Raw genomic sequence first — 23192 nt, 5'->3', positions numbered from 1 at the left:
TTCAAGTCAGTTGCCCTTTGAGTAAAAGGCCTGGAGGGATACGCTAATGAACCACCTCTCATACCCTCATCCTTTCCTTGATCTCCAAAGAGTCCTAGCTATACTCAGAGCTCTTAAAAGATGAAATCATAACATTCAACATTTCCCTTATATAGTATGAGCCTTGCTCCACTATTACAAGAAAACGTATGTGTTGTGTTGCAGGAAAAAATTACAGGAGGAGAGTCCAGGTGGGCAGAGAGCTCCTCTACTGGTCTTTCTTCCCAGGTCAGCAAAAAAGAGATTTAATATTGAGTGAAGAATGAAATAGGTAGATTTAAATTAGAACTTTCAAACGACAATGCTCTGGTTATTAGAAGCAATGAGGTTGGTAAGAAGAATATAGTGGGAAAATTTCCAGGTAAGTTCTGATTTAAAACATTGAAACAACTCTCCTGCATTACCCTCTTTTAGTTGGTTATTTTTCCTAAGCCTCTTCTATCTGTAGCTTCCACTATTCTCCAGCTACCCAGCAATTCTACTCTAGCCCCCTGAAAGTACTTCTTAAGAAAACCTTCTAAAGGAAGGTTCTTAAGAAAGCTTTCTTAAGGTTGAGCAAGTTTACAGAAGATTTTAGGGTTGGTAAAGATCTAAGAATCTAGGGCTTTAAAATAATGCAGAAGCCAGACATGGTGGTGCACGCCAGTAGTCCCAGTACTTGAGAGGCTGAGACTGGAGGATCACAGGTTTGTTTACAGCCAGGCTCAGCAATTTAGCAAGGTCCAAAGCAATTTAGCAAGACCCTGTTTCAAAATAAAATATTAAATTGAGCTCAGAGGTAGAATAACCCTGGGTTCAACCCCCAGTACAATAACAACAACAACAATAATAATAATGCAGAGATATTATGAGATATGAAGAGGTGGGTTAGTTAACAAACTCTGTCTCAGAGCCAATCCTTAATAAACACTAGTTAAATGAGGGGAACTGCTTAACAAAAAGAAACTTAGCACTGGGCAACCGAAGCTTAGATATAGGCAAACCCATGATGTGGCCAAGAGAGGAAAGGCGAAGATGGGATTGAGCTGAATCAGGTTTGTCAAGGAAGGAAAGGGATATGGAAAGCATTCTGTACAAAAGGAAGTGTCAGTCCAGGTCTGCATCTCACCTTGTCTCCAGGACTCCATCGACTTAACAGCAAGTCATAGTAAATTTCTCACTATTTCCTAAATACACCTAAGTTTCAGATATTATATCTTTTCACCTTTTTCTCTAGCCAGAATTCTCCCTTACTTCTCTATTTCACTAAATTTTATTATTGTTTCAGTTTGCAGCAGATTTTACTTTGCCCCTTTAGAAGAGAGAGTCCTTCATGCTCCACAATTTCTTTTCCATCTCAGTTATAACATTTATTAAACTATGTTGTTACTATCTGCAAACTTATCTGCTGAATGAAGGATAATTAGGGGAAATGACAGACGAGAGGACAAAGATGGTGGGCTATAGAGAGAGAATGAGAGAGAGAAAGAGAGACAGACAGATCTAGTTTCATGCAATGATGCAAGTATGGTTTCTTTTGGACTGGTCTTCTTTAACCTGGCCACAAAAAGAAATACTTCTACAAGCTCTAAAGAATGCATACTTCTGGGCTCCAGTTCTGTACTCTGACTAAGTTGAGCACATGCCTGTAATCCTAGTACTTGGGAGGCTGAGGTAGGAGGACCTCAGGTTTGAGGCAAGCCTTAACAGAGTCTCAGAAACCTAGTGAGGCTCTGTTTCAAAGAAAAAAACAAAAAGGGCTGAGTGTGTAGCTCAGAGGAATGACCCTGGGCTTAAGGTTCGCTTACTAGTAAACATACACACACACACACACACACACACACACACACACACACACACACACAACAATTAATGAAGTATAAAGGTGTTTAGAAGCAAATGTTATTCAAAGATGATATGTAGATAAGCATGCTGTTGCATTCCTGTAATCCCAGTATTTGGGAGTCTAAAACAGGAGGATTACAGGTTCATGGTCAGCCTCTGCTACATATAGCAAGGCACTCTGCAGCTTAGTAAGACCTTGTTCTGAAATTTAAACAAACAAACAAACAAACAAACAAACAAACAAAGACTTGAGGTGTAGCTCAGAGGTAGAATGCTCCTGGATTCAATCTCCAGTACTAGAAAAAAAAGATGATATCTGTGATCTGTAGTTTAGTATGACTAAAATAGAAACTAAATACACAATGATACTTTATAAACACAGTTGTCATGTGAAGTTTTGTGGGAATAAAACTGCAAAAGCCAGTGCCAGGAGACAGGCAACACTCCCCATGCTGAAAGAAGAGCCCAAGGACCAGGAGCGAAGTGAGGGGAGAGTGGGTGAAGCCGCAGCCCCAGGGTGAGCCGAGGCCGGGTCCTCCCCTGCACATCCTGAGTGCCATGGGAAATCATGCTGAGAGTACATCAGCGTGCCTGCACACCATGGCACAGCTTTGATTTTATTTTTTGATTTTATTTTTGATTTTATTCCTTTCCATAAATGGAAAGCCACTGAAGGTTAATACCACGTTACTTATACTTTTAAACACTTTTAAAGATAATATGGCTGTTCTATGAGCAATAAGCAGTATGTAGGCAAAAGAGAAGTAGAGACCAGTAAGGAGTTACATCAGCTCCCAAGTGAAAGCTAAATGTGTCCTGGCTAGAAGGGTGAGTGGCACAGGGCAAGTAGAGCAGGGAGGTCTTGGGGGAGGGAGTGTTGAGGGGGCAGCGACTGGATCGTTGAGGAAGCAAGTCCTGGTGTGAGGGAAAAGAAACATGATTCAGGTGGAGTTAACTTTAAGAATGTGGTGCGTCATCCACTCTAATAGGAAGACAGTATGTGGGTACCCATGCAGTGGGTGCTATTTTTGTTATTAGGTAAGTGAGGAAATTCTATCCATCCTTCCTTCCTTCCTTCCTTCCTTCCTTCCTTCCTTCCTTCCTTCCTTCTTTCCTTCCTTCCTTCTGAATTCAAGCTAGGGGCATTCTAGCTCTGAGCTCCAAGCCCGGCCCTATTTTATTTTTTATTTTGAAAGAGTCTTGCTAAATTTCTTTCTTTTTTTTTTTTTTTTTTTTTTTTTTTTTTTACTTTAAGGACTTTTTGTTGCCACCAGTGGCTTATTCAATTCAAATACACTGTTTTGACTGCAATACCTTCTTCAGACTACAAAAGGAGCTCAAAGATCCAGAAGTCATTAAGAGAAATACAGGTAGGGTGGGAGAGAGGGAAAAGAGCTTTTGTATCAAGAAAATCTTAATAGTTTAACATAAAACTAGAGTATTAAAATTCAGTTATTACATTTTGCAGAACCAAATCATAGAGCTGCCCCAAGATCTAGACAGTCTCTCCTACTGATTATGAGTGAAAACAGACAAGTTACAAAAATCTATATATCAGACATGTTTCCTTGGTGAGCACCTGGATATAAGATCTCAGTAAGTTGATGAGGCTGGTCTCAAACCTGCAATTCTCCTATCTCATCCTCCCAAGTACTGGGATTACAGGCATGTGCCACAACATCTGGCTTCTTTTATTTTCTTAATAATATAAAATAATAAAATAAAAAATTATCTTAATAAAAATCATCTAATTTTGAGGTGTGAGAAGGCAGTGTTAGGATATTAAGAAGAAAAATTGTAAAATTTCTTAGAGTAAGAGTGCAGATATAAATATGTTCTGATTGGCCAGTTAATTTGAGAACATACCTGAGGACTGTGATCAAACTGAATCAATGATCATGGTTGTGTGTTTCTTGGAAGTTACGTTCATTTGCTCAGGTATAGGTACAGAACAGAGGTGGGTTTCACAAGAATTACATCCTTATTAGTGCAATGAAAGAAGAGAAGAATCTGAGTGTTATAGCACAGACATGTAATACCAATATTTGGGAGGCTGGGACAGGAGGATTTCAGGTTCAAGGCCACCCTCAGCAATATAGCAAGGCCTTCTGCAACTTAGTAAGACCTAATTTTAAAGTAAAATAGTTAAAATAGGGCTGGAGGTGTAGCTCAGAGGAAGAATGCCTCTGGGTTTAACCTCTAGTACCAAATAGAAGAAGAAGAAGAAGAAGAAGAAGAAGAAGAAGAAGAAGAAGAAGAAGAAGAAGAAGAAGAAGAAGAAGAAGAAGAAGAAGAAGAAGAAGAAGAAGAAAAGGAGGAGGAGGAGGAGGAGGAGGAGGAGGAGGAGGAGGAGGAGGAGGAGGAGGAGGAGGAGGACAGAGTGAGAGAGATGGAACATGTTTTGTAACTTGGTGAGAAAGTAGGATGGTAATAGGGGAAAAAAAGTGTAGCACTGATAAAGAATAACGAAGCAGAAGGAACTAGAAAAAGTGAACTGGAAAACCCTGAGCTACGTGTAAGAAAATATATTCCTAAAAACAAGATTTCAAAGGTGTTGCAGTAATTCTAGTGTTTTACTTATGACATTGTAAGTGGCTCTAGTGGAGTGAAGAAAAAGATGATTAGGAGTGAGGAGTTCAAGAAATAAAAAAGCAAGCATTTACTTGATTGCTGATGTAAATTAATTGCAATAATTAAGACAAAAACAGTGAGAGAGTAGCACACACACAAAAATAACCTAACGTGCAACAAAGATCAAAATCCAGCCAGCTGAGGAAAGGTGATTCAGCACAAAATAACTGAAAAGGGCAGCATGGCCTGACTGCTGGAATCTTAATGGGTCTGACTTTTTGAAGTAGGAAGAGAAACAAAGATCTAGAAAGTACAATGGAGAGCAAGAAGACCTATACCCTCTCTCAGGAGACATAGTCTGAGAGCAGTGAAATTAATAAAAGCAATATTTGTCAGGATGTAAAGAATGCTATATTCTGAAAGCATAGCCTAGTTTCTGTTCGAAGAAGGAACAGTGAATTTTCAAAGAAAAGTTTTTTGACAATAGCCTATGATTTTCTACTTTTCTCTTTCTTTCTATCTTCCATTTTCTTTCTTTGTGTTCTTCATTTGAGCTACTCCTCCAGCCATATATTTTTTTAAACAGGGTCTTGGTAAATGCTGAGGGTTTTGCTAAGTTACTGAGGCTAGTTTTGAACCTGTGGTTCTTCTGTCTCAGCTTCCCTAGTACTGAGATTATAGGCATGCACCATCACACCTGTCTAATAGCCTATGATTTCTAAAGACCACAGTTTAAAGATTTTGAAAGGAATGGATGGGGAAAGAATATGATTAGAAGGTTCTATAACTATTCAGTGATGGAATATTGATGATAAAGCCTAACTGTGAAGGCTAGGTTTTTCTTAAATGGCACCAGCAAATAAGTATGACAGATATGGTGAGATTGGTTCTGAACACATCTAAGGGGAAGAGGGATGTTTATAATCTAACAATTTTTTATTCAGATCTATATTATATTATTTTCTGATACCTTCTATGGATAGGTTATGGTGGCTAAGAGGGCAGGGGTGTTGTATGTTGACAGGTGAGGATGGGTAAATGGGGAGAAATTTACCAAAAGCTTAATAAGAGTTTGGGATTACCAAAAACATAGTAAGATCTGTGTGTCTCCTGTAACCCTTATCATAGGCTGAGTTTAGTTCAGGAAATTGTCAATCTTATTGGTAATATGTCTTCCCTAGATAAGGCAGAGGCTGGCACCAAGGCTGTGGAATAGAAGCAATCTTTCCAGTCTATATTATAGTTTTTTAATTCTTTCTTAGCAAAAATTTAAGGTCTGGCAATTATTTTTCCAAGAATGGAAGTGCTTTATTTATGTGTATTGTCTCTGTAACAATGAATACTCTTGGCTGAAAACACTTATAAATTAAATATGAAATGATAGCTGTTATCCTTCTGAAAAGCAATGAGTTTCAAAATAAATGGTATGCAAAATAATTATTGACATTTGACAGCCCAGTTGGCTGTAAAACAATATCACGCTAAATAGATTAGATTTATTAGAATTAATCAATATTGTATATAGGGCAATGATCAGAGCACTAATTGGGGAATAAGTAATAAAAAGGAGATGAGGACAGATCTTGAGGCCATAAATAATAGATAGATGTAGTGAACAGGAAAGTTAGAAGCTTGAAAAGGGTATGAGTGTGTGTAGGGATGGTGATAGACATTTCATTTATTGTTGTTGTTGATATTTTAAAATTATTCTTTTCCTTTTATTCTTTTTCTTTTTTTGAATGGTGTTGATAGACATTAGATATTTTAAAATTACTTTTAGTTTTTTTCTTTTTCTTTTTTTTTTAAGGGGGTTGATAGACATTAGAATTGTTACATCAGCTAATCTACCTAAACTTTTAATTTGCCCAAAAGTGAGGCAAAAATGAAGAGAGCAGAAGACTATAATCTTAAATTTTTCTGTCTCTATAATGGTGCCTCCCACCTGTCCATATTATTTTCCCCATTTTGTGTTATGTCTTTGGTTCCAAAGTCAATTTAAAAGTGAGTCAATTCCCCATTAATTATTTTATTAGCTGTATGTTTAGCCCAATCTAGTTCAGATATTTTTATGAATAGAGATCATTTTAAGGATATGAAAGAATCTAGAAACCTAAATTCTGTGTAATATTTTATTTTAACTTTAACAAAGGCATTAATTTTATGAGTGCCAGGACTGAATGTATAGCTCATTGGTAGAGTGCTTGCCTAAAATGTGTGAGGCCCTTGGTTCAACTCCCAGTACTACAAAACACTAGTATATAACTGTCAGATTTATAGGTGTAAGTGGTGCTGCTTGACAAGAATTTTAGTTGTAATAGTTAAGATCAGATGCCTATAATAAAAGCAAGGAGATTTTTAATTGGAGACTATAAAAAATAAGGGCAATATTAATGAGTAAACTCATTTTAGAATGTAAATTGGAATGAAGTATGACTATCTTTCTTAAAAGACAAAGAATATACATAAAATAGTATAAGCCAATTTAATATTTATATTCATATTACATGTATGCAATTTATCAGGATCCTGGTGTGTGAAATTTGTTTAAGCGCAGAATTCATTTTAGAAGCACAAAGTTAACCTTTTAAGGGTGTTTTTTTTTTCTGGAATCATCAAGTTCTAAAGAAGTAACTTAAATATTCCAGTATTGTCCTTACATTTTATAGTAACAATTATATCCTGAAAGAGTATTAATGAAATCACAAATTCATGTCATAAAGTTATGAAAATGCCCTGTGTGTTCTCTACTTTGACTTTCTAGTTTAACTAAGAACCTCCAAGCTACTGACGAGACAGATGAGCCTGTTTTTGTCTTCATCTTTTCTCCTGTGTTGTACAGGATCTACAGATCCTCTTCAGCAAACCCCATCTTGGATGTTGAATGCTTGTATCAAAAATAACTGTTCTCTGTGTCTTCTTATGCATGAGTGCAAGGTTCCTTCTATACACATCCTGTATCCCTTTTATGAGGACTGTTCCCTCTAATATGTTGTTCAAAATCTCAAATGTCAGTGTTGTTTATTCAGGCAATATTTTTCCTTGATGTTGTTAGTCCTTTCTCCCAATATTACATACTCCAATATAAACATTAATTTCTGCCCATCCAAGTACTAACCAGGCCTGACCCTGCTTAGCTTCTGAGATAGATGAGATAGGGTGTGCTTAGGATGGTATGGCCATAGACAAACATTAACTTCTTATTAGAAGTCCAAGTGTAATACTGATTTCCCTCATTATGTAGATATATTAATGCCTACTTTTTGTAAGAATCCATGAATTATCCTAATGATTACAACAGCTCAGATAATTTCTAAATAACATTTTGCATCATAACATTATTTCCTAAGTAAAGAACCATAAGAAGAGACTATCAACTTAAATTAAATATCCATGACCTAAAAAATAGATAGAATGAATAATGTGTGGAAGGTGGAAGATAGTAGGTATCAAAAAGGTGGATATTAGTGGAAATGGTTTTTATTTAATCACTGCTTAGACTGTGCATACATCGCTGGAAATTCTGCTTAGTTCATAATTGGAATTGAAGTAAGTACTCTTAGGTAGTCCAGTGGACTAATTTGAAGTAACAACTCATGACTAAAGTAACAATCTACCCATAAAGACCATTTATTACAAAAAAAGACAGAGATTCATAAATCAGGTAAAAAAACCTCAAAGGATCATCCAGCAAGTACATATATGCATAGCTTAAGAGATGGTGAGAGATAGCCACCTACCAGTGTTCTTATTTGGGCACTATTTCTATATTTTCTTCCCCAAAGGAAAGGGCTTGGAGAGAGAAAAGCCATCACCATCAGAGAGTAGATTCCTGAAAGAATTACATAAAATTAAAAGCACTCAAGGAAGATTTTCCCCAACACCTCAATACTCCTAAAACAAGATGTAAGGAAGCATATTTCCTCTCCTTACACACACACACACACACACACACACACACACACACACACACACACACACACACATATATATATATATATATATATATGTATGTAAGGAGAGGAAAATATATATGTACATATATATATGCATATATAATATATTATATATATATATATATATGACTCCCCAGTGAAAATATTATGGTTTTTCCATCAGGTTATCCCTTCTTTTCTTCAAGAATAAAAATATTGTCTCCTACTTTTTTTTTTTTTCGGCGGTATTGGGGATGGAACCCAGGGGCATTCGACCTCCAAGATACACCCCCTACCCTATTATTTTGAGGTACTGGGAATGAAACCTAGGGGCATTCTATCTCTGAGCTACACCCCAGCCCTATTTTTTGGTCTTTATTTTGAAATAGGGTCTCACTGAGTTGAAAAGGGCCTCACTAAGTATATGAGGCTGTCCACAAACCATGCTCCTCCTGTCTCAGCCTCCCAAATGCTGGAATTACAAGTATGTGCCACTATGCCCAGCTTGTATCCTACTCTTACTCAAAAAAAAAAGCAAAGAAAATTGAAGTATGTAGGCTCTCTGAATTTGGAGGAGTGAGAATAAAGGTCCACTATATCATCTCTTACACAGAATTAAAGTCAAAGCCCCAAAAGAAATTGATTGTGAAAACAATAAAGGTATTTAGAGATAGAGGTGAAGCCAGATTGTGAATTTCATGATTCCTAAGAGGCATTCTGCCATCTCTTTCTGGGTCCCAACTGAGAAAATCATTATCACCCCAAACAGTAAAAACAACCCACCACCCATGTCTCATTGGCAGGTGTCTAAACTTTGTTTAACAACCAGCAACAATTTCTGCCATGCTAATCTTCAACCATTCCAGCTACATGACCTTCACTCTAATGGGCATTCCTGGCTTAGAGTCACAGCACTTGTGGCTCTCTGTTCCGTTCTCCTCCTTATTTCTGGCTATCCTCATCGGCAATGGTGCTATCCTCTTCCTGGTGGTCACAGAGCCTACGCTTCACACACCAATGTACCTGCTCCTGGCCCTGCTGATGACTGCTGACCTCGTATCTACTCTGGCTGTGGTGCCCAAGCTCCTGTGCATCTTCTGGTTCAGTGATGGAGACATCACTTCCGGTGCCTGCTTCACTCAGATGTTTTTCATCCATGGAGCATCTGTGGTACGGTCAGCCCTACTTGTTGCAATGGCCTTTGATCGCTTTGTGGCTGTGTGTAAGCCATTACACTACAACACTATTCTGAGCTATTCTCTGGTTGCACAGCTGGGGCTGGTGGCTCTAGCCAAGGGTGTGATTCTTATCTTGCCCATGCCTCTTCTACTGCAAAGGTTAACTTTCTGCCACACAGTCGTTCCTCACACATACTGTGACCACATGGCTGTGGTGAAGATGGCCTGTAGCCACACCAGACCCAATCGCATTTATGGGCTCTTTGTGATCTTGCTCGTGGTAGGATTTGATCTGCTCCTTATTGGCTTCTCTTATGCCCTGATCCTGCAGGCTGTGGTACGCCTCCACTCTCGGGACGCCACCCTGAAAGCTCTCAATACCTGCTCAGCCCATCTCTTTGTCATCCTTTTCACGTATGTGCCTGCACTCTTTTCTTCTATCACCCACCGCATCGGTCGCAATATTCCACCTCATGCTCATATTCTCCTTGCCAATCTCTACCTTCTCCTACCCTCATTGTTCAACCCCATCATCTATGGGATAAAGATGAAGGAAATACGAAACAAGGTGACCAAATGCCTGTGCAGATCCACCTAGGCTGTGGGTCCTAACAATAATCCCGCAAGTCAATGAGGGCAACTGATGATGCCTTTGGCCAACCATCCAAGATCCCGTTTTATCTTCAGAGAGCCTGTGGGAAGAAGAAACGTGCGGCAGAATCAATCCTTCCTTCCTTCCTTCCTGGACCCATATGTTTGTACTTTCATTAAACTATGAACTACAGAAAGGAGATCCTAAAATATCTCTGTGTATCTTTAACAGGGACAATATGATGGCATAGGACCCCTGGATATCTCTCACATCTGTGTTCAGTAATTTTAAACAAAATTTATCTGTAAATGATGAAGATTATCTTTTGTCTTTATTAAGAGTTAATACTTGCTGCATATTTCTTTGTGTTTGCTATTCTCAAATTTGTTGTGTGTTTCCATCTAACTAGTATTTTCCTATTCAAAGGATCCTGTCATACTTACTGTTTTTGTATACCTCTAACATGTAATAATAACTTTTTAGGAATTTGATTTTTATCATGGTTTTTAAAACATTAATGTAATGGGGCATTTTTCCAGTACTGCCTGGACGATTGTGATGGTGCAAATGCATGTGACAAAAATGAACAAATCTGAGAATGACATATATCAACAGGATAAAGGGACATTATAAAGATCTATACAGATACCTAATTCAGAAGACTTCTGTAATTAGGAGCTCCATTTTTTTGTGTGTGTAGTAGTAGTACTGGGAATAGAACTCAGAGGCCTTCTACCTCTGGGCTATACTCCCAGACCTTTTATGTTTTCTTTGAAAACAGGGTCTCACTATGTTGCTGAGAGCCTCACCAAGTAGCTGAGGGTGGCTTTGAACCTATGCGATCCTCCTGTCTCAGCCTCCCAAGTACTGGGATTACAAGCATGCACCACCATGCTTGGCTAGGAGCTCCATATTTAAAAAGAACATGTGAACATGAAGCCACCTGTTCTGAAATTATATTGTATTACCTGAAGTGATTGAGAGTGACTTGAATCATGTGAAGACTTATATTGTTGTGATGAAGAATTGCTTTGTCAAAAATGTTTTAAATCATTGCAATGAGTGAAATTTCTAGCTAAGCATTTAAATGTCTAGTTATCAATAGATCAATTGCACAAGGTAATAAGTAAGGTAAATGTAAGGTTGAATAGTTAAGCAGAAAAGTTCCCTTTCTAAGAAAAGTTAAGCCATAGAAAATATAGAGCATAAGAAATACTGAGAAACAGAATAATCATAGTTTTAGCACAAAGTTAAACATATGTGATTGTCAAATTAAAAGTCATGAGAAAAGATTCTATATTTCTAACTTCCCTTTAAATCTATTTCACTTAAAGGAAATTCTCAAAAGGATGCTGATATGAAGGATAAGGGTAATGTATGTAGTCTTATAACCATTTTGGTATATTATAATTACATATCATAGTGAGGTTCAAAGCGACACATTGATGAAAAAGAATTATAGGACTAAAACTCAGATGAAGATGGATATACTTGGTTAAAAAAAAGCCTAAGAACAGTTCAGGATAATAGCTAAGGTTGGAGTCTTTCTATTCTAGGACAGTAGTGAAAGGAAAAGTCCTACTTTATGGTCCTGAAATTTCTGTTAATTTCAGAAAAAAAATAGCATTTGTTCAGGTAGTTGTACTAATTTTTCTAGATATTTTTACATATAACAGCTCATATAATCATGTCAAATCAAACTCAACTTATGTAATAATATATTTTGCATGGTATGTGTTATGGAGGCTGAATTTCCTTATGTAACTTTCTCATTGTCACACAGGCAGTAAGTACGTAGGCCTGAATTCAAATCCTTATCTATCTCACCACAACATCTTCTGCCTTAATTATGCCCATGTTATCTCTTTGAAGGCAGGAATAAAGAGTAAAAAAGTCATGGAACAAGACTAAATAGAACAGTAGAAGTGGTTTTGATCATAAAAATACCTCCTACCTAATAACAAAAATTAATTTAAGAGCAACTTTGGTTAGAGTATAAATAGCTAAAAACTATATGGAGAACTGAAAACATCTTATCTCTATTTTCTATTGGTGCAGGTGGGGGATTGAGTACCAGGGATTGAACCAAGGGCATTCTAGCTCTCAGCTACACTCTTAACCATTTTCAATTTAGAAACAGGATCTTACTATATTACAATACTCTGACCTCAAATCTACTATTCTCCTGTCTCAGCCTCCTGAGTGCTGGGATTGCAGGTGTGTGCCACCAGGCTCAGGTAGTTATTTTCTACTTTTATCTTTTGTTTTTTGTTTTTGTTTTTGTTTTGTGGTACTGGGGTTCCTGGAAACCCTTCTACCTCCAGGTTACACTCCCAGACCTATTTTTATATATATATTTTTAAATTTGGAAACAGGGTCTCTTAAACTAGCACAGCTGGCTTCGAACCTGTGCAATCCTCCTCCCAAGCGCAGGGATTACAAGCGTGCGCCACCACGCCCGGCTATTTTCTACTTTTAATGTACTGCCGCACCTTCATCCACTCTCTACTGAAATGCATGTTGTGTCTCTACAAGTTGGCTTAGATGGAGTATATCACCCAGTCTCCACAGCCATCCAGTTTCTGATTGGGTTTCCAAAGATATCTTGCTAGTCTGGGCCCTCAGAAAAGAACAGATTAAGCATGCAGAAACATTATAATGGAAACACGTACGTAAAAGAAAATTAGCAGTCAGGGTAGGCTGGGAAACTGTCACTAGTCTCTGTTTAGTTGTTGGGTGTTTAGAGGGAATCCATGCTGTTTGGTCCAGAAGCAGCTTTCTTCTCTGTTGAGGCCCCTGGGTACAGATTCTCCAGGTGCTGGTGATAATGACTGGCTAACACAAATTAACTAAATAATGATATCAGTATATCTTCAAATGTACATGTATTGGGGGATTTTAGTGATTGTTAACATGTTACAAAGTCTTCAGTTTTGATGCCTTTTCTCATCTGCCCACTCATATTCTTTTAACCTAGACCTCCATGCCTTCAATCTTTTGGACCATTTATTTCTATAAACACACTCATACAGCCAAGCCACTGGTCATTGCCCCAGAATTTATATTCACACAATAGGACACTTCTCCTTCCATTTAAAGTAGATGATTTAGCTGGGCGTGGTGGCGCACGCTTGTAATCCCCGCACTTGGAAGGCGGAGATAGGAAGATCGCGCAGGTTTGAAGCCAGCCTTGCTGGTTTAAGAGACCCTGTTTCCAAATAAAAATATAAAAATATGTCTGGGAGTGTAGCCGGAGGCAGAAGGTCTTCCAGGAACCCCAGTGCCACAAAAACAAAACAGTAAAGTAGATGATTCTTAAGCCAGGCTTGGTGGTGCACACCTGTAATCCCAGTAGTTGGGAGGCAGAGACAGGAAGATCACAGGTCTATGGCTAAGCTCAGCAACTTAGTGAACCCCCCCACACACACAACGTAGTGTGACCCTGTTTCAAAATAAAAAACAAAATAGGATTGGGAGTGTAGCTCAGAGTAGAATGCCCCTGAGTTCAATCCCCAGTACCACCACAAAAAAAGTAGATCATTCTTGCACCACTAACAGCTCTATTCATTTGAAATATTTCCCTCTCATGTTATGTTTAGAATCATACCTGAATGTGGCTGCAGTGCAAGCCCCATCTACTTTCTCTTTGTACTCACTTGTCAAGATGCCCACTCTATCAACTATACCAGGCCTCTTCCTCTTCCTCAGTCATGCCAGATCCCCAACTCAAAATGCATATAATCAAGTTAAAATACAATTACATAGGCTTAGGATGGAAACTAAATGACAGGTGTCCTTTTAAAAAGAGCCATGTTTGAAGCTAGGCATTGTGGTGCACCTTTGTAATCCCAGCACTCAGGAGGCTGAGACCCGAGGACTGCATTTTGTGGACAGCCTCAGCTACTTAATGAGGCCCTCCAAAACTTAGTGAGACCCTGCTTCAAAATAAGAATAAAAATTAAGGCAGGGAGTATAGCTCGAAGGTCAAATGCCCCTGGGTTCCATCTCTAGACCCGCAAAAAAAGAAAAAAGAGCAATGTTTGTTTTTCATTTATATTTATAGCACCAAAATGAATTATTTTCTTTCTTAATATTATTTTTTACTGCTAGTGCACAGAAATGCAATTGGTTTTTGTAGATTGAACATTTTTCCCAAATTATAACCAATGTGTTTATTAGCTTGAACAGTTTTTTTGTTGTTGTTTTGTTTTGTTTTGTTTTTAGTTTAAACGCAGGAATATGTGGACACAGACCAAAGGAGGATGGTGTAAGGAGACAGACAGGGAAGATGCCATGAGATGACAAAGTTAGAGTGATGTGTTTTATTTATTTATTTTGTGTGTGTGTGTGTGTGTGCATGTGTGTGTGTGTGTGTGGTGCTGGGGGTGGAACCCAGAGGCTTTCTACCTCCAGGCTACACTCCCAGACTGATTTTATACTTTATTTGGAAACAGGGTCTCACTAAGTTGCTGAGAGCCTCACTAAGTAGCTGAGGCTGGCTTCGGACCTGTGAGATCCTCCTGTCTCAGCCTCCCAAGTGCTGGGATTACAAGCGTGCGCCACCACGCCCGGCAAGTGATGTGTTTTAAAAGAAAAGCATGCTAAAGATTGCCAGCAACTGTCTGTGGCTAAGAAAGAAGGAGAGAAAGATGATTCCTAGAGCCTTCAGAAAGCATGTGGCCATGCTGACATGTTTTTTAAACATTTTTATTGGTGCATTGTAGTCATACATCTTAATGGGATAAAAGATGGTGGAGACATACATGCACATCACTCAGTTAGGCCTTACTCAGTCCCCACTCCATTCCCTCCCCAACCCTCCTTCCCATGCTTGGCTTAGTGATTGACTTTGATATATTTGTTTAAGTACATCATGTATTTTAGAGAGTTTCCCTCTTCCCTCCTCCCATTCCCTCCATTAGGTTGCCTTATTTGCTCCTCTATAGGATCTCCTTCTTTGTCTAGAGTTTCTTCTGTTACCCATTTCTCCTTAGCTTTCGCATATTAGGGAAAGCATCCAATTTCTTCTTTTTTGTGACTGACTAATCTCATTTAGCATAATGTCCTTCAGTTCCACCCATTTTCCTATAAATATGTAATTGTGTTTTTATTTATGACTGACTAAAATTGATTTGGGGCTTGTAGTAGCCAGAACTGGAGGAGAAAAACATCTGTAGTTTTATGCTACCCAGTTTTTAACAATCTGTTATATCTGCTCTGAGAAACTAATGCACTGTTAAAATAGTACCAGGCATCATCTTGGGGGAAGGGGAGGGAGAGGGTATGTTTACATTCTACATACTGTATTTTAACATTTACATTTTATGTTGTGTATTTTGATGATCAGAAAAAACTGCTGCAATAGGAAAATAAAAAGTGCATATATCTTTTTCTTCAATAACTATTTCTACATATCTGTTCTCTAGTAATACTTATTTTATACAAATTTAAATAAATAAATAACCAGTGTAACAGGATAGTTAAGTAGCTTTTTTTTTTTCTGGTCTGGGGATGGAACCCAGGGGCATTCGACCTCCAAGCTACACCCCCTGCCCTATTTTTTATTCTTTATTTTTAAACAGGGTCTCACTAAGTTGCAGAGGGCCTCACTAAGTAGTAGCTGAGGCTGTCCACAAACCACCATCCTCCAGTCTCAGCCTCTTGAATACTGGAATTATAAGCGTGGGCCACCACACCCGGCTTTAAGTAGCTTTGTTAAACAATAAAGCTTAGAAATTAACATCTGTCCATCATAAGGTGTCTGCTTAAATAAATGTTGACAAATATACAAAGATGCTATTAAGCATTGAAAAATAATAAAATAGGCACATTTGTGATGATATGGAAGTCATATATCTGAAATAAACAAGTAAACAAAATTTCTTAAATAATATATTCCTGCCAGGTGTGGTGGCTCACGTTTGTAATCCCAGCACTTGGGGGCTGAGGCAGGAGGATCGCACAGGTTCGAAGCCAGCCTCGGCTACTTAGTGAGGCGCTCAGCAACTTAGTGAGACCCTGTTTCCAAATAAAATATAAAATAGGTCTGGGAGTATAGCCCGGAGGTAGAAAAGCCCCTAGGTTCCACCCTCAGCACCATAAAACATAATACTATATATATTCCCATTTGTGTAAATTGTAAACTAAAATTCAATTTTCCCACAGATGTTATTTATGTACTTTCACTATATATTTTGTTCCACAGAATAAATGTGGAAATGACTACTTTCTGGTAAGGATGCATTTTTCTTTATTTAAAAATTTATTGGTACATTGTAATTGTATATGATAATGAGATTTATAATAACACATTCATATATGCATATAACATTATTAGATCTGCTTCCTTCCTTATAACTCCCATTTTTCTTAATTTTATACTCAGTAATTTGTTAAAAATTAAATATTTGACTCAAAAATTTGTGGTAATATCCAGCTGTAGCATCTAGGCAGAAGTCAATGCCCACTTTGAGTTTTTAGGATTTCAGATTATTGTCTGGTTACATTAGAGTGGGCATGAGTGTCATGATGTTTTCTGTTATTGAAAAGTAAAAATAACTCTTAAGTATATACAAAAATATCATTTGGCTTTATCATTAATAATATATTTATGCAATTAGCAGAGAATTCAAATAAAATGGCAGGGGAGGAGACTTGATACAAATTGAAATGTTTTCCATTTATTATCTATCAAGTATTGCTTAAACTTTTTCTGATTAAATTCCAAATATATTTTAGTAATCCAAAGTGCAATTCCCTTGAAGTCAGACAATTTTTGAACTATCTCTCCTACATAGTAACTGATAACACAGTTCTTAGCAAAATCCTCAAAACTCTGAGGTTTTCTTCTATTACAGCCAGTGGCTCCTTGACTACACTTGTCATTCTTCTGATATTAATTAACTGAATTATTTTAGATTATTTACTTAAATTATAATTTAAATTATTGAATTAATTTAAAATATTTAACTTCTATCCTTAATCCTACCCATGTTTTAAAAGGGATCAAATTGTAGCTTTTCCTGTAGAAATATAAAATACAGCTATATAGAAACAGAAAGAAGACATTTACATTTCATTACATATCCTATCGTATTTGACTGCATTACCAAGTACACATATTTCTTTAACAGTGACAAAAATAGGTAATAAAATAATAATATTGAATAATAATAATAGAAATAACAGCACTCTTATTTAGTTTTGTATAAAAAATAAGACTCAGAAAGAAGCGAAGATCAAGAACTATGCACACTCCTAGGAAGTATTTGGTCTGTACTCAGTCATATAGATTGGTACACACCATGTCATAATAATTTCCAATATAAAACTAACCTTTATAACTATAACCATTAACAGAACATACTCAGAATTATCTCTTCATGAGAGATTCTTCTCGTATGCTGGAAATAATTGAGATAAACAGAAGAGTTGGATCTAGGAGTTTTTATAAGTATAAATTTAATTAAAGTACATATCAAGCCGGGCATGGTGGCATAAGCAAGACAGGAGGATCGCACAGGTTCAAAGCCATCCCTGGATAGTTAGTGAGGCTCTCAGCAACTTAGTGAGACCTTGTTTTCAAATAAAATATAAAATAGATCTGGGAGTACAGCCCAGAGGTAGAAAAGCCCCTGGGTTCCACCCCCAGTACTGCAAAATAAATAAATAAAGTACATATCAACCTTTTAATTCTAGAAAATCCCTGTTTTTCTTTTTTCTCTCTGAGGTTTTGCTGGAAATTGGAGATTGAATTTCCAGTACATATTCCCTAAGTCTACATCGGAAGCAACAAGTCTTATTGTGCACATGTAAGGTTTCCACAACAAAGGTTAAACAAATGTTATTCTAAATTCAATTTTGAACTTTCCCTGTCCCTTCTGGGTCACTTCAAATAATCTTTTCCAGTTCCCACCCTCCACCTGACACATAAATACAAATACTCACCCGTGTCTACATACACCTTAGGCTGGTGAAGGAAGTACGATTCTATCAGTCACAGGTGATGGGAAAGGTATTATTTGCTCTTACGTTCCCTTTCATACTGAAACATTCCTCCCTGTCTTACAAAAGTTCAGGGTGTGTTGTTGTTCAAAGGGCTTTTACACACATTATCACATATAATCTCCACAACCACTCTGTCAGGTATGGAGGGCATATATCATTATTTTATTTCACAGGGAATAATCGTCTCACTTTGGAGTTATTTAAACAAAAAAGGTCTCCTGTGTCTTAGCTTCTCTGCCCAAGGATGAACACCTTGGCAGCTAATCTGCTGTGTGACATATTTCTGTCACTAGTCAGTTCTCTCCAGATGTGTTCACTTAACATTTCTTCCTCATGCTCACGATTGTTGGATTATCAAACAAGTTTCTGACCTTGGGAAATAGTTAGAAGCTCCTTCCTCCAGCAACCATATTTGGTCACTTTGTCCCGAAATTCCTTGGTTTTTACTCCATAAATAATAGGATTAAGCATTGGAGGCACAAGAAAGTAGAGGTTGCCAAGGATAGTATGAACATGGGAAGGAATGCCTCGGCCAAAACGGTGAGTCAGAAAAGAGAAAAGCGAGGGAGTGTAGGAGATGAGCATAACACAGATGTGTGTGGTGCAGGTGTTGACTGCTTTGTGGTGGGCTTCTTTGGAAGAGAGCCGCATGATAGCCTGAATGATTAGCACGTAAGAGGAGGCAATGGCTGAGAGGTCCATCCCAACCACCAGCAAGGCCACCACCAGACCATATACCCGGTTGACAGTGGTGTCCACACACACCAACTTCACCACAGCCATGTGCTCGCAGTAGGTGGTAGGGATGATATGGTTGGCCTGGAAGGGCATATGCTGGAGCAGGATGGGCATGGGGAGAATAAGGAGGATGGCTCTCACCAAACTCATGAGGCCAATGAGCCCGATGCGACTGTTGGAAAGGATGGTGGCATAATGCAGAGGTTTGCAGATGGCCACGTAGCGGTCAAAAGCCATGGTCATCAGGACAGATGACTGCATGGCAGAGATGGAGTGGATGAAGAACAGCTGGACCAGGCATCCTTCATAGCTTATCTCACTCTGGCCAAACCAAAAGATGCACAACACCTTAGGAATGGTGGTTGTGGACATGCCCAGGTCCGTGAGGGCCAGCAGGCAGAGAAGCAGGAACATGGGCTTGTGCAGGGAGCGCTCTGTGGAAATGGTGAAGAGGATGGTACAGTTCCCAAGAACGGTGATAAAGTACATAGAGGAGAAGGGGATAGATATCCATCTGTGTTTGTCTTCCATCCCAGAAATCCCTTGAAGAATGAAGAAGGAAGGGTGGCCCGTGGCATTGCAAGTGGTCATGGTGGCACCCTGGTGAAATACCTGAAGGGCACAGTAAAGAAAACTACCTGAGCTTCAGTATCCAAGCGCCTGAAAACGAAGAGATTGGAATTCTAAGATACATAAGAGTGGAGCTGGGCATGGTGGCACACCCTTTTAATTCCAGTACTTGGGAGGCTGAGACAGTAGGATCCTGGGTTTGCAGCCAGCCTCGGCTACTTACTTATTGAGACTCTGCTTCAAAATAAAGAATAAAAAATAGGGTTAGGAGTACAACTCAGAGGTAGAAAGCCCCTGGGTTTAATTCCCAGTACCACAAAAAATAATAAAAGATACATAAGAATAACTCTGAAATTGTAATAGTATACGTCTGATAGTATAGTAGTCTACTGTAATATTACAGTAATAATAATGTATAAACCTGCATCAATATCTGAGAGAATATATTTTATACGTTTTTTGGGAGTAGAGATTACTGAGGACTAAACCCAGGGAATTTTACCTCCAAATTACATGCAACCCTATTTATTTTTTGTTTTGAAACAAGATTTCAATAGGCTGCTGAGAGTTTTCACTACATTGCTGAATCTGGCCTTGAACCTGTCTCAGCCCTCAAGCACTGGAATTACAGGTGTGGACCACCACACCTGGCTAGATAAATGTTCTTATTAAGGACAAAATTATTTATTATTCATTACCAAAATATTTTATTAAATATATGAACATGTTGAGAAATTAATCTGTTTTCACTAAAAAATGCAACTTAAAAAATCGGAGAGTATATTGACAAAATTTTCTCTCTCAGAACCCAAAAGATAAAATATGGCAACAAAAGTGTTTTTAAATTAATATAAATTTAAGGTTTATAATAGAATCTTACATCCAAAAATTAAAGAACATACATTTCTAGCAGATCTGAGGGAGTGGAGACCTTTTTCAGGGGAACATTGTGATGGTGATAAAGAATGAATAAGGCAGTGTACTGAACAGCTGAGCTAAGAGACTGAAATATGAATATGAAGCCCACGCTCACCTCAGACTACTTACCTGGAAGTAAAGTAGTAAGAGACTAGGCAGCTAGTCCCAGACACCTGCTGCAAACATGCTTGTGTTGGTGTGTTCATATGTATGTGTGTGTGGTTTAGCAAACACACATATGACTTCTGGAAAGCACACGCATGGCACTGCATCTCTTTGCTCTTTTCTGTGGGACACCCAGAATCTATGCCGTGGCCCTTTAAATAACCTAAATAAAGGCTCTAGGGTGATAAGAATTAACTCTTCCCCTCCCACACTCAAGCCTCCATTGCTATCATGTGTGCAATTGACCTTGGAGGTTGTCCAGAGCTCCCAGGCTGATTGATCTTAGGGATTCTGGGAATATTTATTCTTTGCCAGAACCAAACGAGGAGAGAGAGAAAGAGAGGAAGAGAGAGAGAGACAGAGGCAAGAGGAGAGAGAGAAAAAGAAAAGCCAAGAGGAGGAGAGGGAAAGGGAGGGGAGGGGAGGGGAAGAGAAAGAGAGAGGAGATAAGAGAGAGAACTGAATCAGTGAGCCTGGTGTGGTGGAACACATCTGTAATCCTAGTGCTTGGGAGGCTGGTACAGGAAGCTCTCAGAAACTTAGAGACTCTTAGCAACCTAGTGAGATCCTTCTCCAAAACAAACAATAAAAAGGTCTGGAGGTGCAGTGCAGAGGTAGAATGCCCCTGGATTCAATCTTCAGCACCACAAAAATTAAGCAATAAACAAACAAAACTGAATCAATGGATGAATAAAGAAATGTGTGTGTATGTGTGTACATTTATACATTTTTGCCTCCCTGGCCGTGGTGGTGCATGCTTGTAATCCCAGCATTTGAGAGGCTGAGACAGGAGGATTGCAGTTCGCGGACAGCCTCAGCTACTTAGTGAAGCTCTTTGCAACTTAGTGAGAGCCTGTTTCTAAATAAAGAATAAAAAATAGGGCTAGGGGTGTAGCTAAGAGGTAGAATACCCCTGAGTTCCATCCCCAGTACTGCAAAATAAATAAATAAATAAAAATAAATACTTTTAGCCTCAATAAAGAAGATCCAGCTATTTAGCTATTTGCCACAACATGAATAGAGTTGGAAGATATAAGCTAAGTGAAATAAGCCAGACACAGAAAAGCACTGTATAATCTCACTTAGATGTGGAAACTTTAAAAAAAAAAAGGTCAAAATATGGAGATAAAGAATAAAATCATAGTTACTAGGAACGGGATAGGAGGAGGAAATGGGGAAATATAGATCATAGAATACAAAGTAGAAAATATGTAGGATGAGGGTGTATTCATTCGAGTCACGCCTCCCTGCCAGTCTGGTATGGAGCTGTACCTATTCTCTGTATTTCTATCTTTTAATAAACTTCTTTAAATCTTAAAAAAAAGAGAGAGAAAATATGTAGGATGAACAAGTGGGAAAGATCTAATGGAAACAGTAAGAAATGTAGTTAATAATAATGGGTTATATTAAAAATGCTTGTGAATCAGTAGATTATGGCTTCTTTTGTGAACAGTGGAAGAACAATGGGTAGATCTATTTAACAATAGTAACCTTATACATATATATACATACATATATGTATGTACACATATATGTACATGTGTACCATAAATGTTATATATGTATCTCTATATACATATATACCATAAATATATATGTATGTATTTATAAACATTTATTTAAAAATACAAAAGGCTAAATCAAGAACTGGATTAAGAACCAGCAGTTTGAGTATCCAGGGGCCCTTATTCCCAAGCTTATGTATGTGTGTCAACCAGAGAGGGACTCCATTGCTAAAGTAATCATGTCTATGAAGACATCAAAGATTCAACCCATATTGATGCATCTCTCAACAAGGCTCTGATTTCTAAATAATAAAAATGTTAGGCTGAGGAAGAAAATACACCAAGTGATGTTGCATACATACATGAATATAGCACTATAAAGCTTATTATCATGTAGAATTATAATGCATCAATAAAAATTTTTAAATCATGAAGAAAAGATGTTAGAATGTTTTATACTTAAAATTTTTGAGTTCTCTAGATGCTTTTATATATTATATTTTTTCATGCACTTAAAAAAAGATAATGGAAATAATTAGGTGTTTTGTTTTCCTAATTTTAATTAGTTCTATTGTGAGAGCTCTTTTTCCACATTAATATAAGCATATTTTGATGACTGTTTGCTTTTCACATTAACTGAGACATATTCATGCTTGTTTCCAAATACAAAGAAATTATATTCATAATATATACCATGGAAAAAAGAGGCCTTAAAGATTCATTAAAGCTTCACAATCCCTAATGTATTCTTATTACCAGGATATTCACAGAGTAACCGTTCTTAAAAGTTAACTGTGTACATATCCCATAGTTTTGTAATCCATTCATCTGTTGATAAACATCTTGGCTGATTCCATAGTTTGGCAATTGTAAATTGTGCGGCTATAAACAAAGACACATATGCATTAGTCTGGTAGTTTGGCTTTCATTCTTTTGAATATGTACTCAATGGAATTTTACTCAGCCATAAAGAACAAAATTACATCATTTGTAGGAAAATGGATGGAACTGGATAACCATGCTAAGTGAGATTAGCCAATCAAAAAAGTGAAATCTCAGATGTTCTCCCTAATATCCATAAGCTAGAGAGAAAATGGGACATAGGAGGGACTTCAGACAAAGAAGGAAAAAAATCTTAGATGAGTAAAGAAGG

General features: G+C 37.7%; 3 protein-coding genes across 3 annotated transcripts in view; 2 read left to right on the top strand and 1 right to left on the bottom strand.

The window, feature by feature from the left end:
• The window catches only part of LOC308259065 (olfactory receptor 52H1-like), a gene marked incomplete at both ends in the record, with an annotated part of 349856 nt that overhangs the window by 116228 nt on the left and 210436 nt on the right, over positions 1-23192 (top strand). The window lies entirely within an intron of this gene.
• Positions 9155-10142, top strand: LOC308272339 (olfactory receptor 52P1-like; the record flags this gene model as incomplete). Its single annotated transcript, XM_080709105.1, is given in 2 exon segments — positions 9155-9214; positions 9216-10142. Coding segments are annotated over 2 exon segments (987 nt in total).
• On the bottom strand, positions 18498-19506 carry LOC308272332 (olfactory receptor 52P1-like; the record flags this gene model as incomplete). Its single annotated transcript, XM_080709092.1, has 1 exon — positions 18498-19506. The coding sequence occupies exon 1, from the start codon at positions 19470-19472 to the stop codon at positions 18498-18500; it is 975 nt and encodes a 324-aa protein (XP_080565218.1). The 5' UTR covers positions 19473-19506.

The sequence above is a fragment of the Muscardinus avellanarius genome (assembly GCF_963383645.1).
Source record: "Muscardinus avellanarius genome assembly, chromosome: 1".
NCBI classification, from domain to species: domain Eukaryota; kingdom Metazoa; phylum Chordata; class Mammalia; order Rodentia; family Gliridae; genus Muscardinus; species Muscardinus avellanarius.
This window is presented reverse-complemented; position numbering and strand designations above follow the sequence as displayed.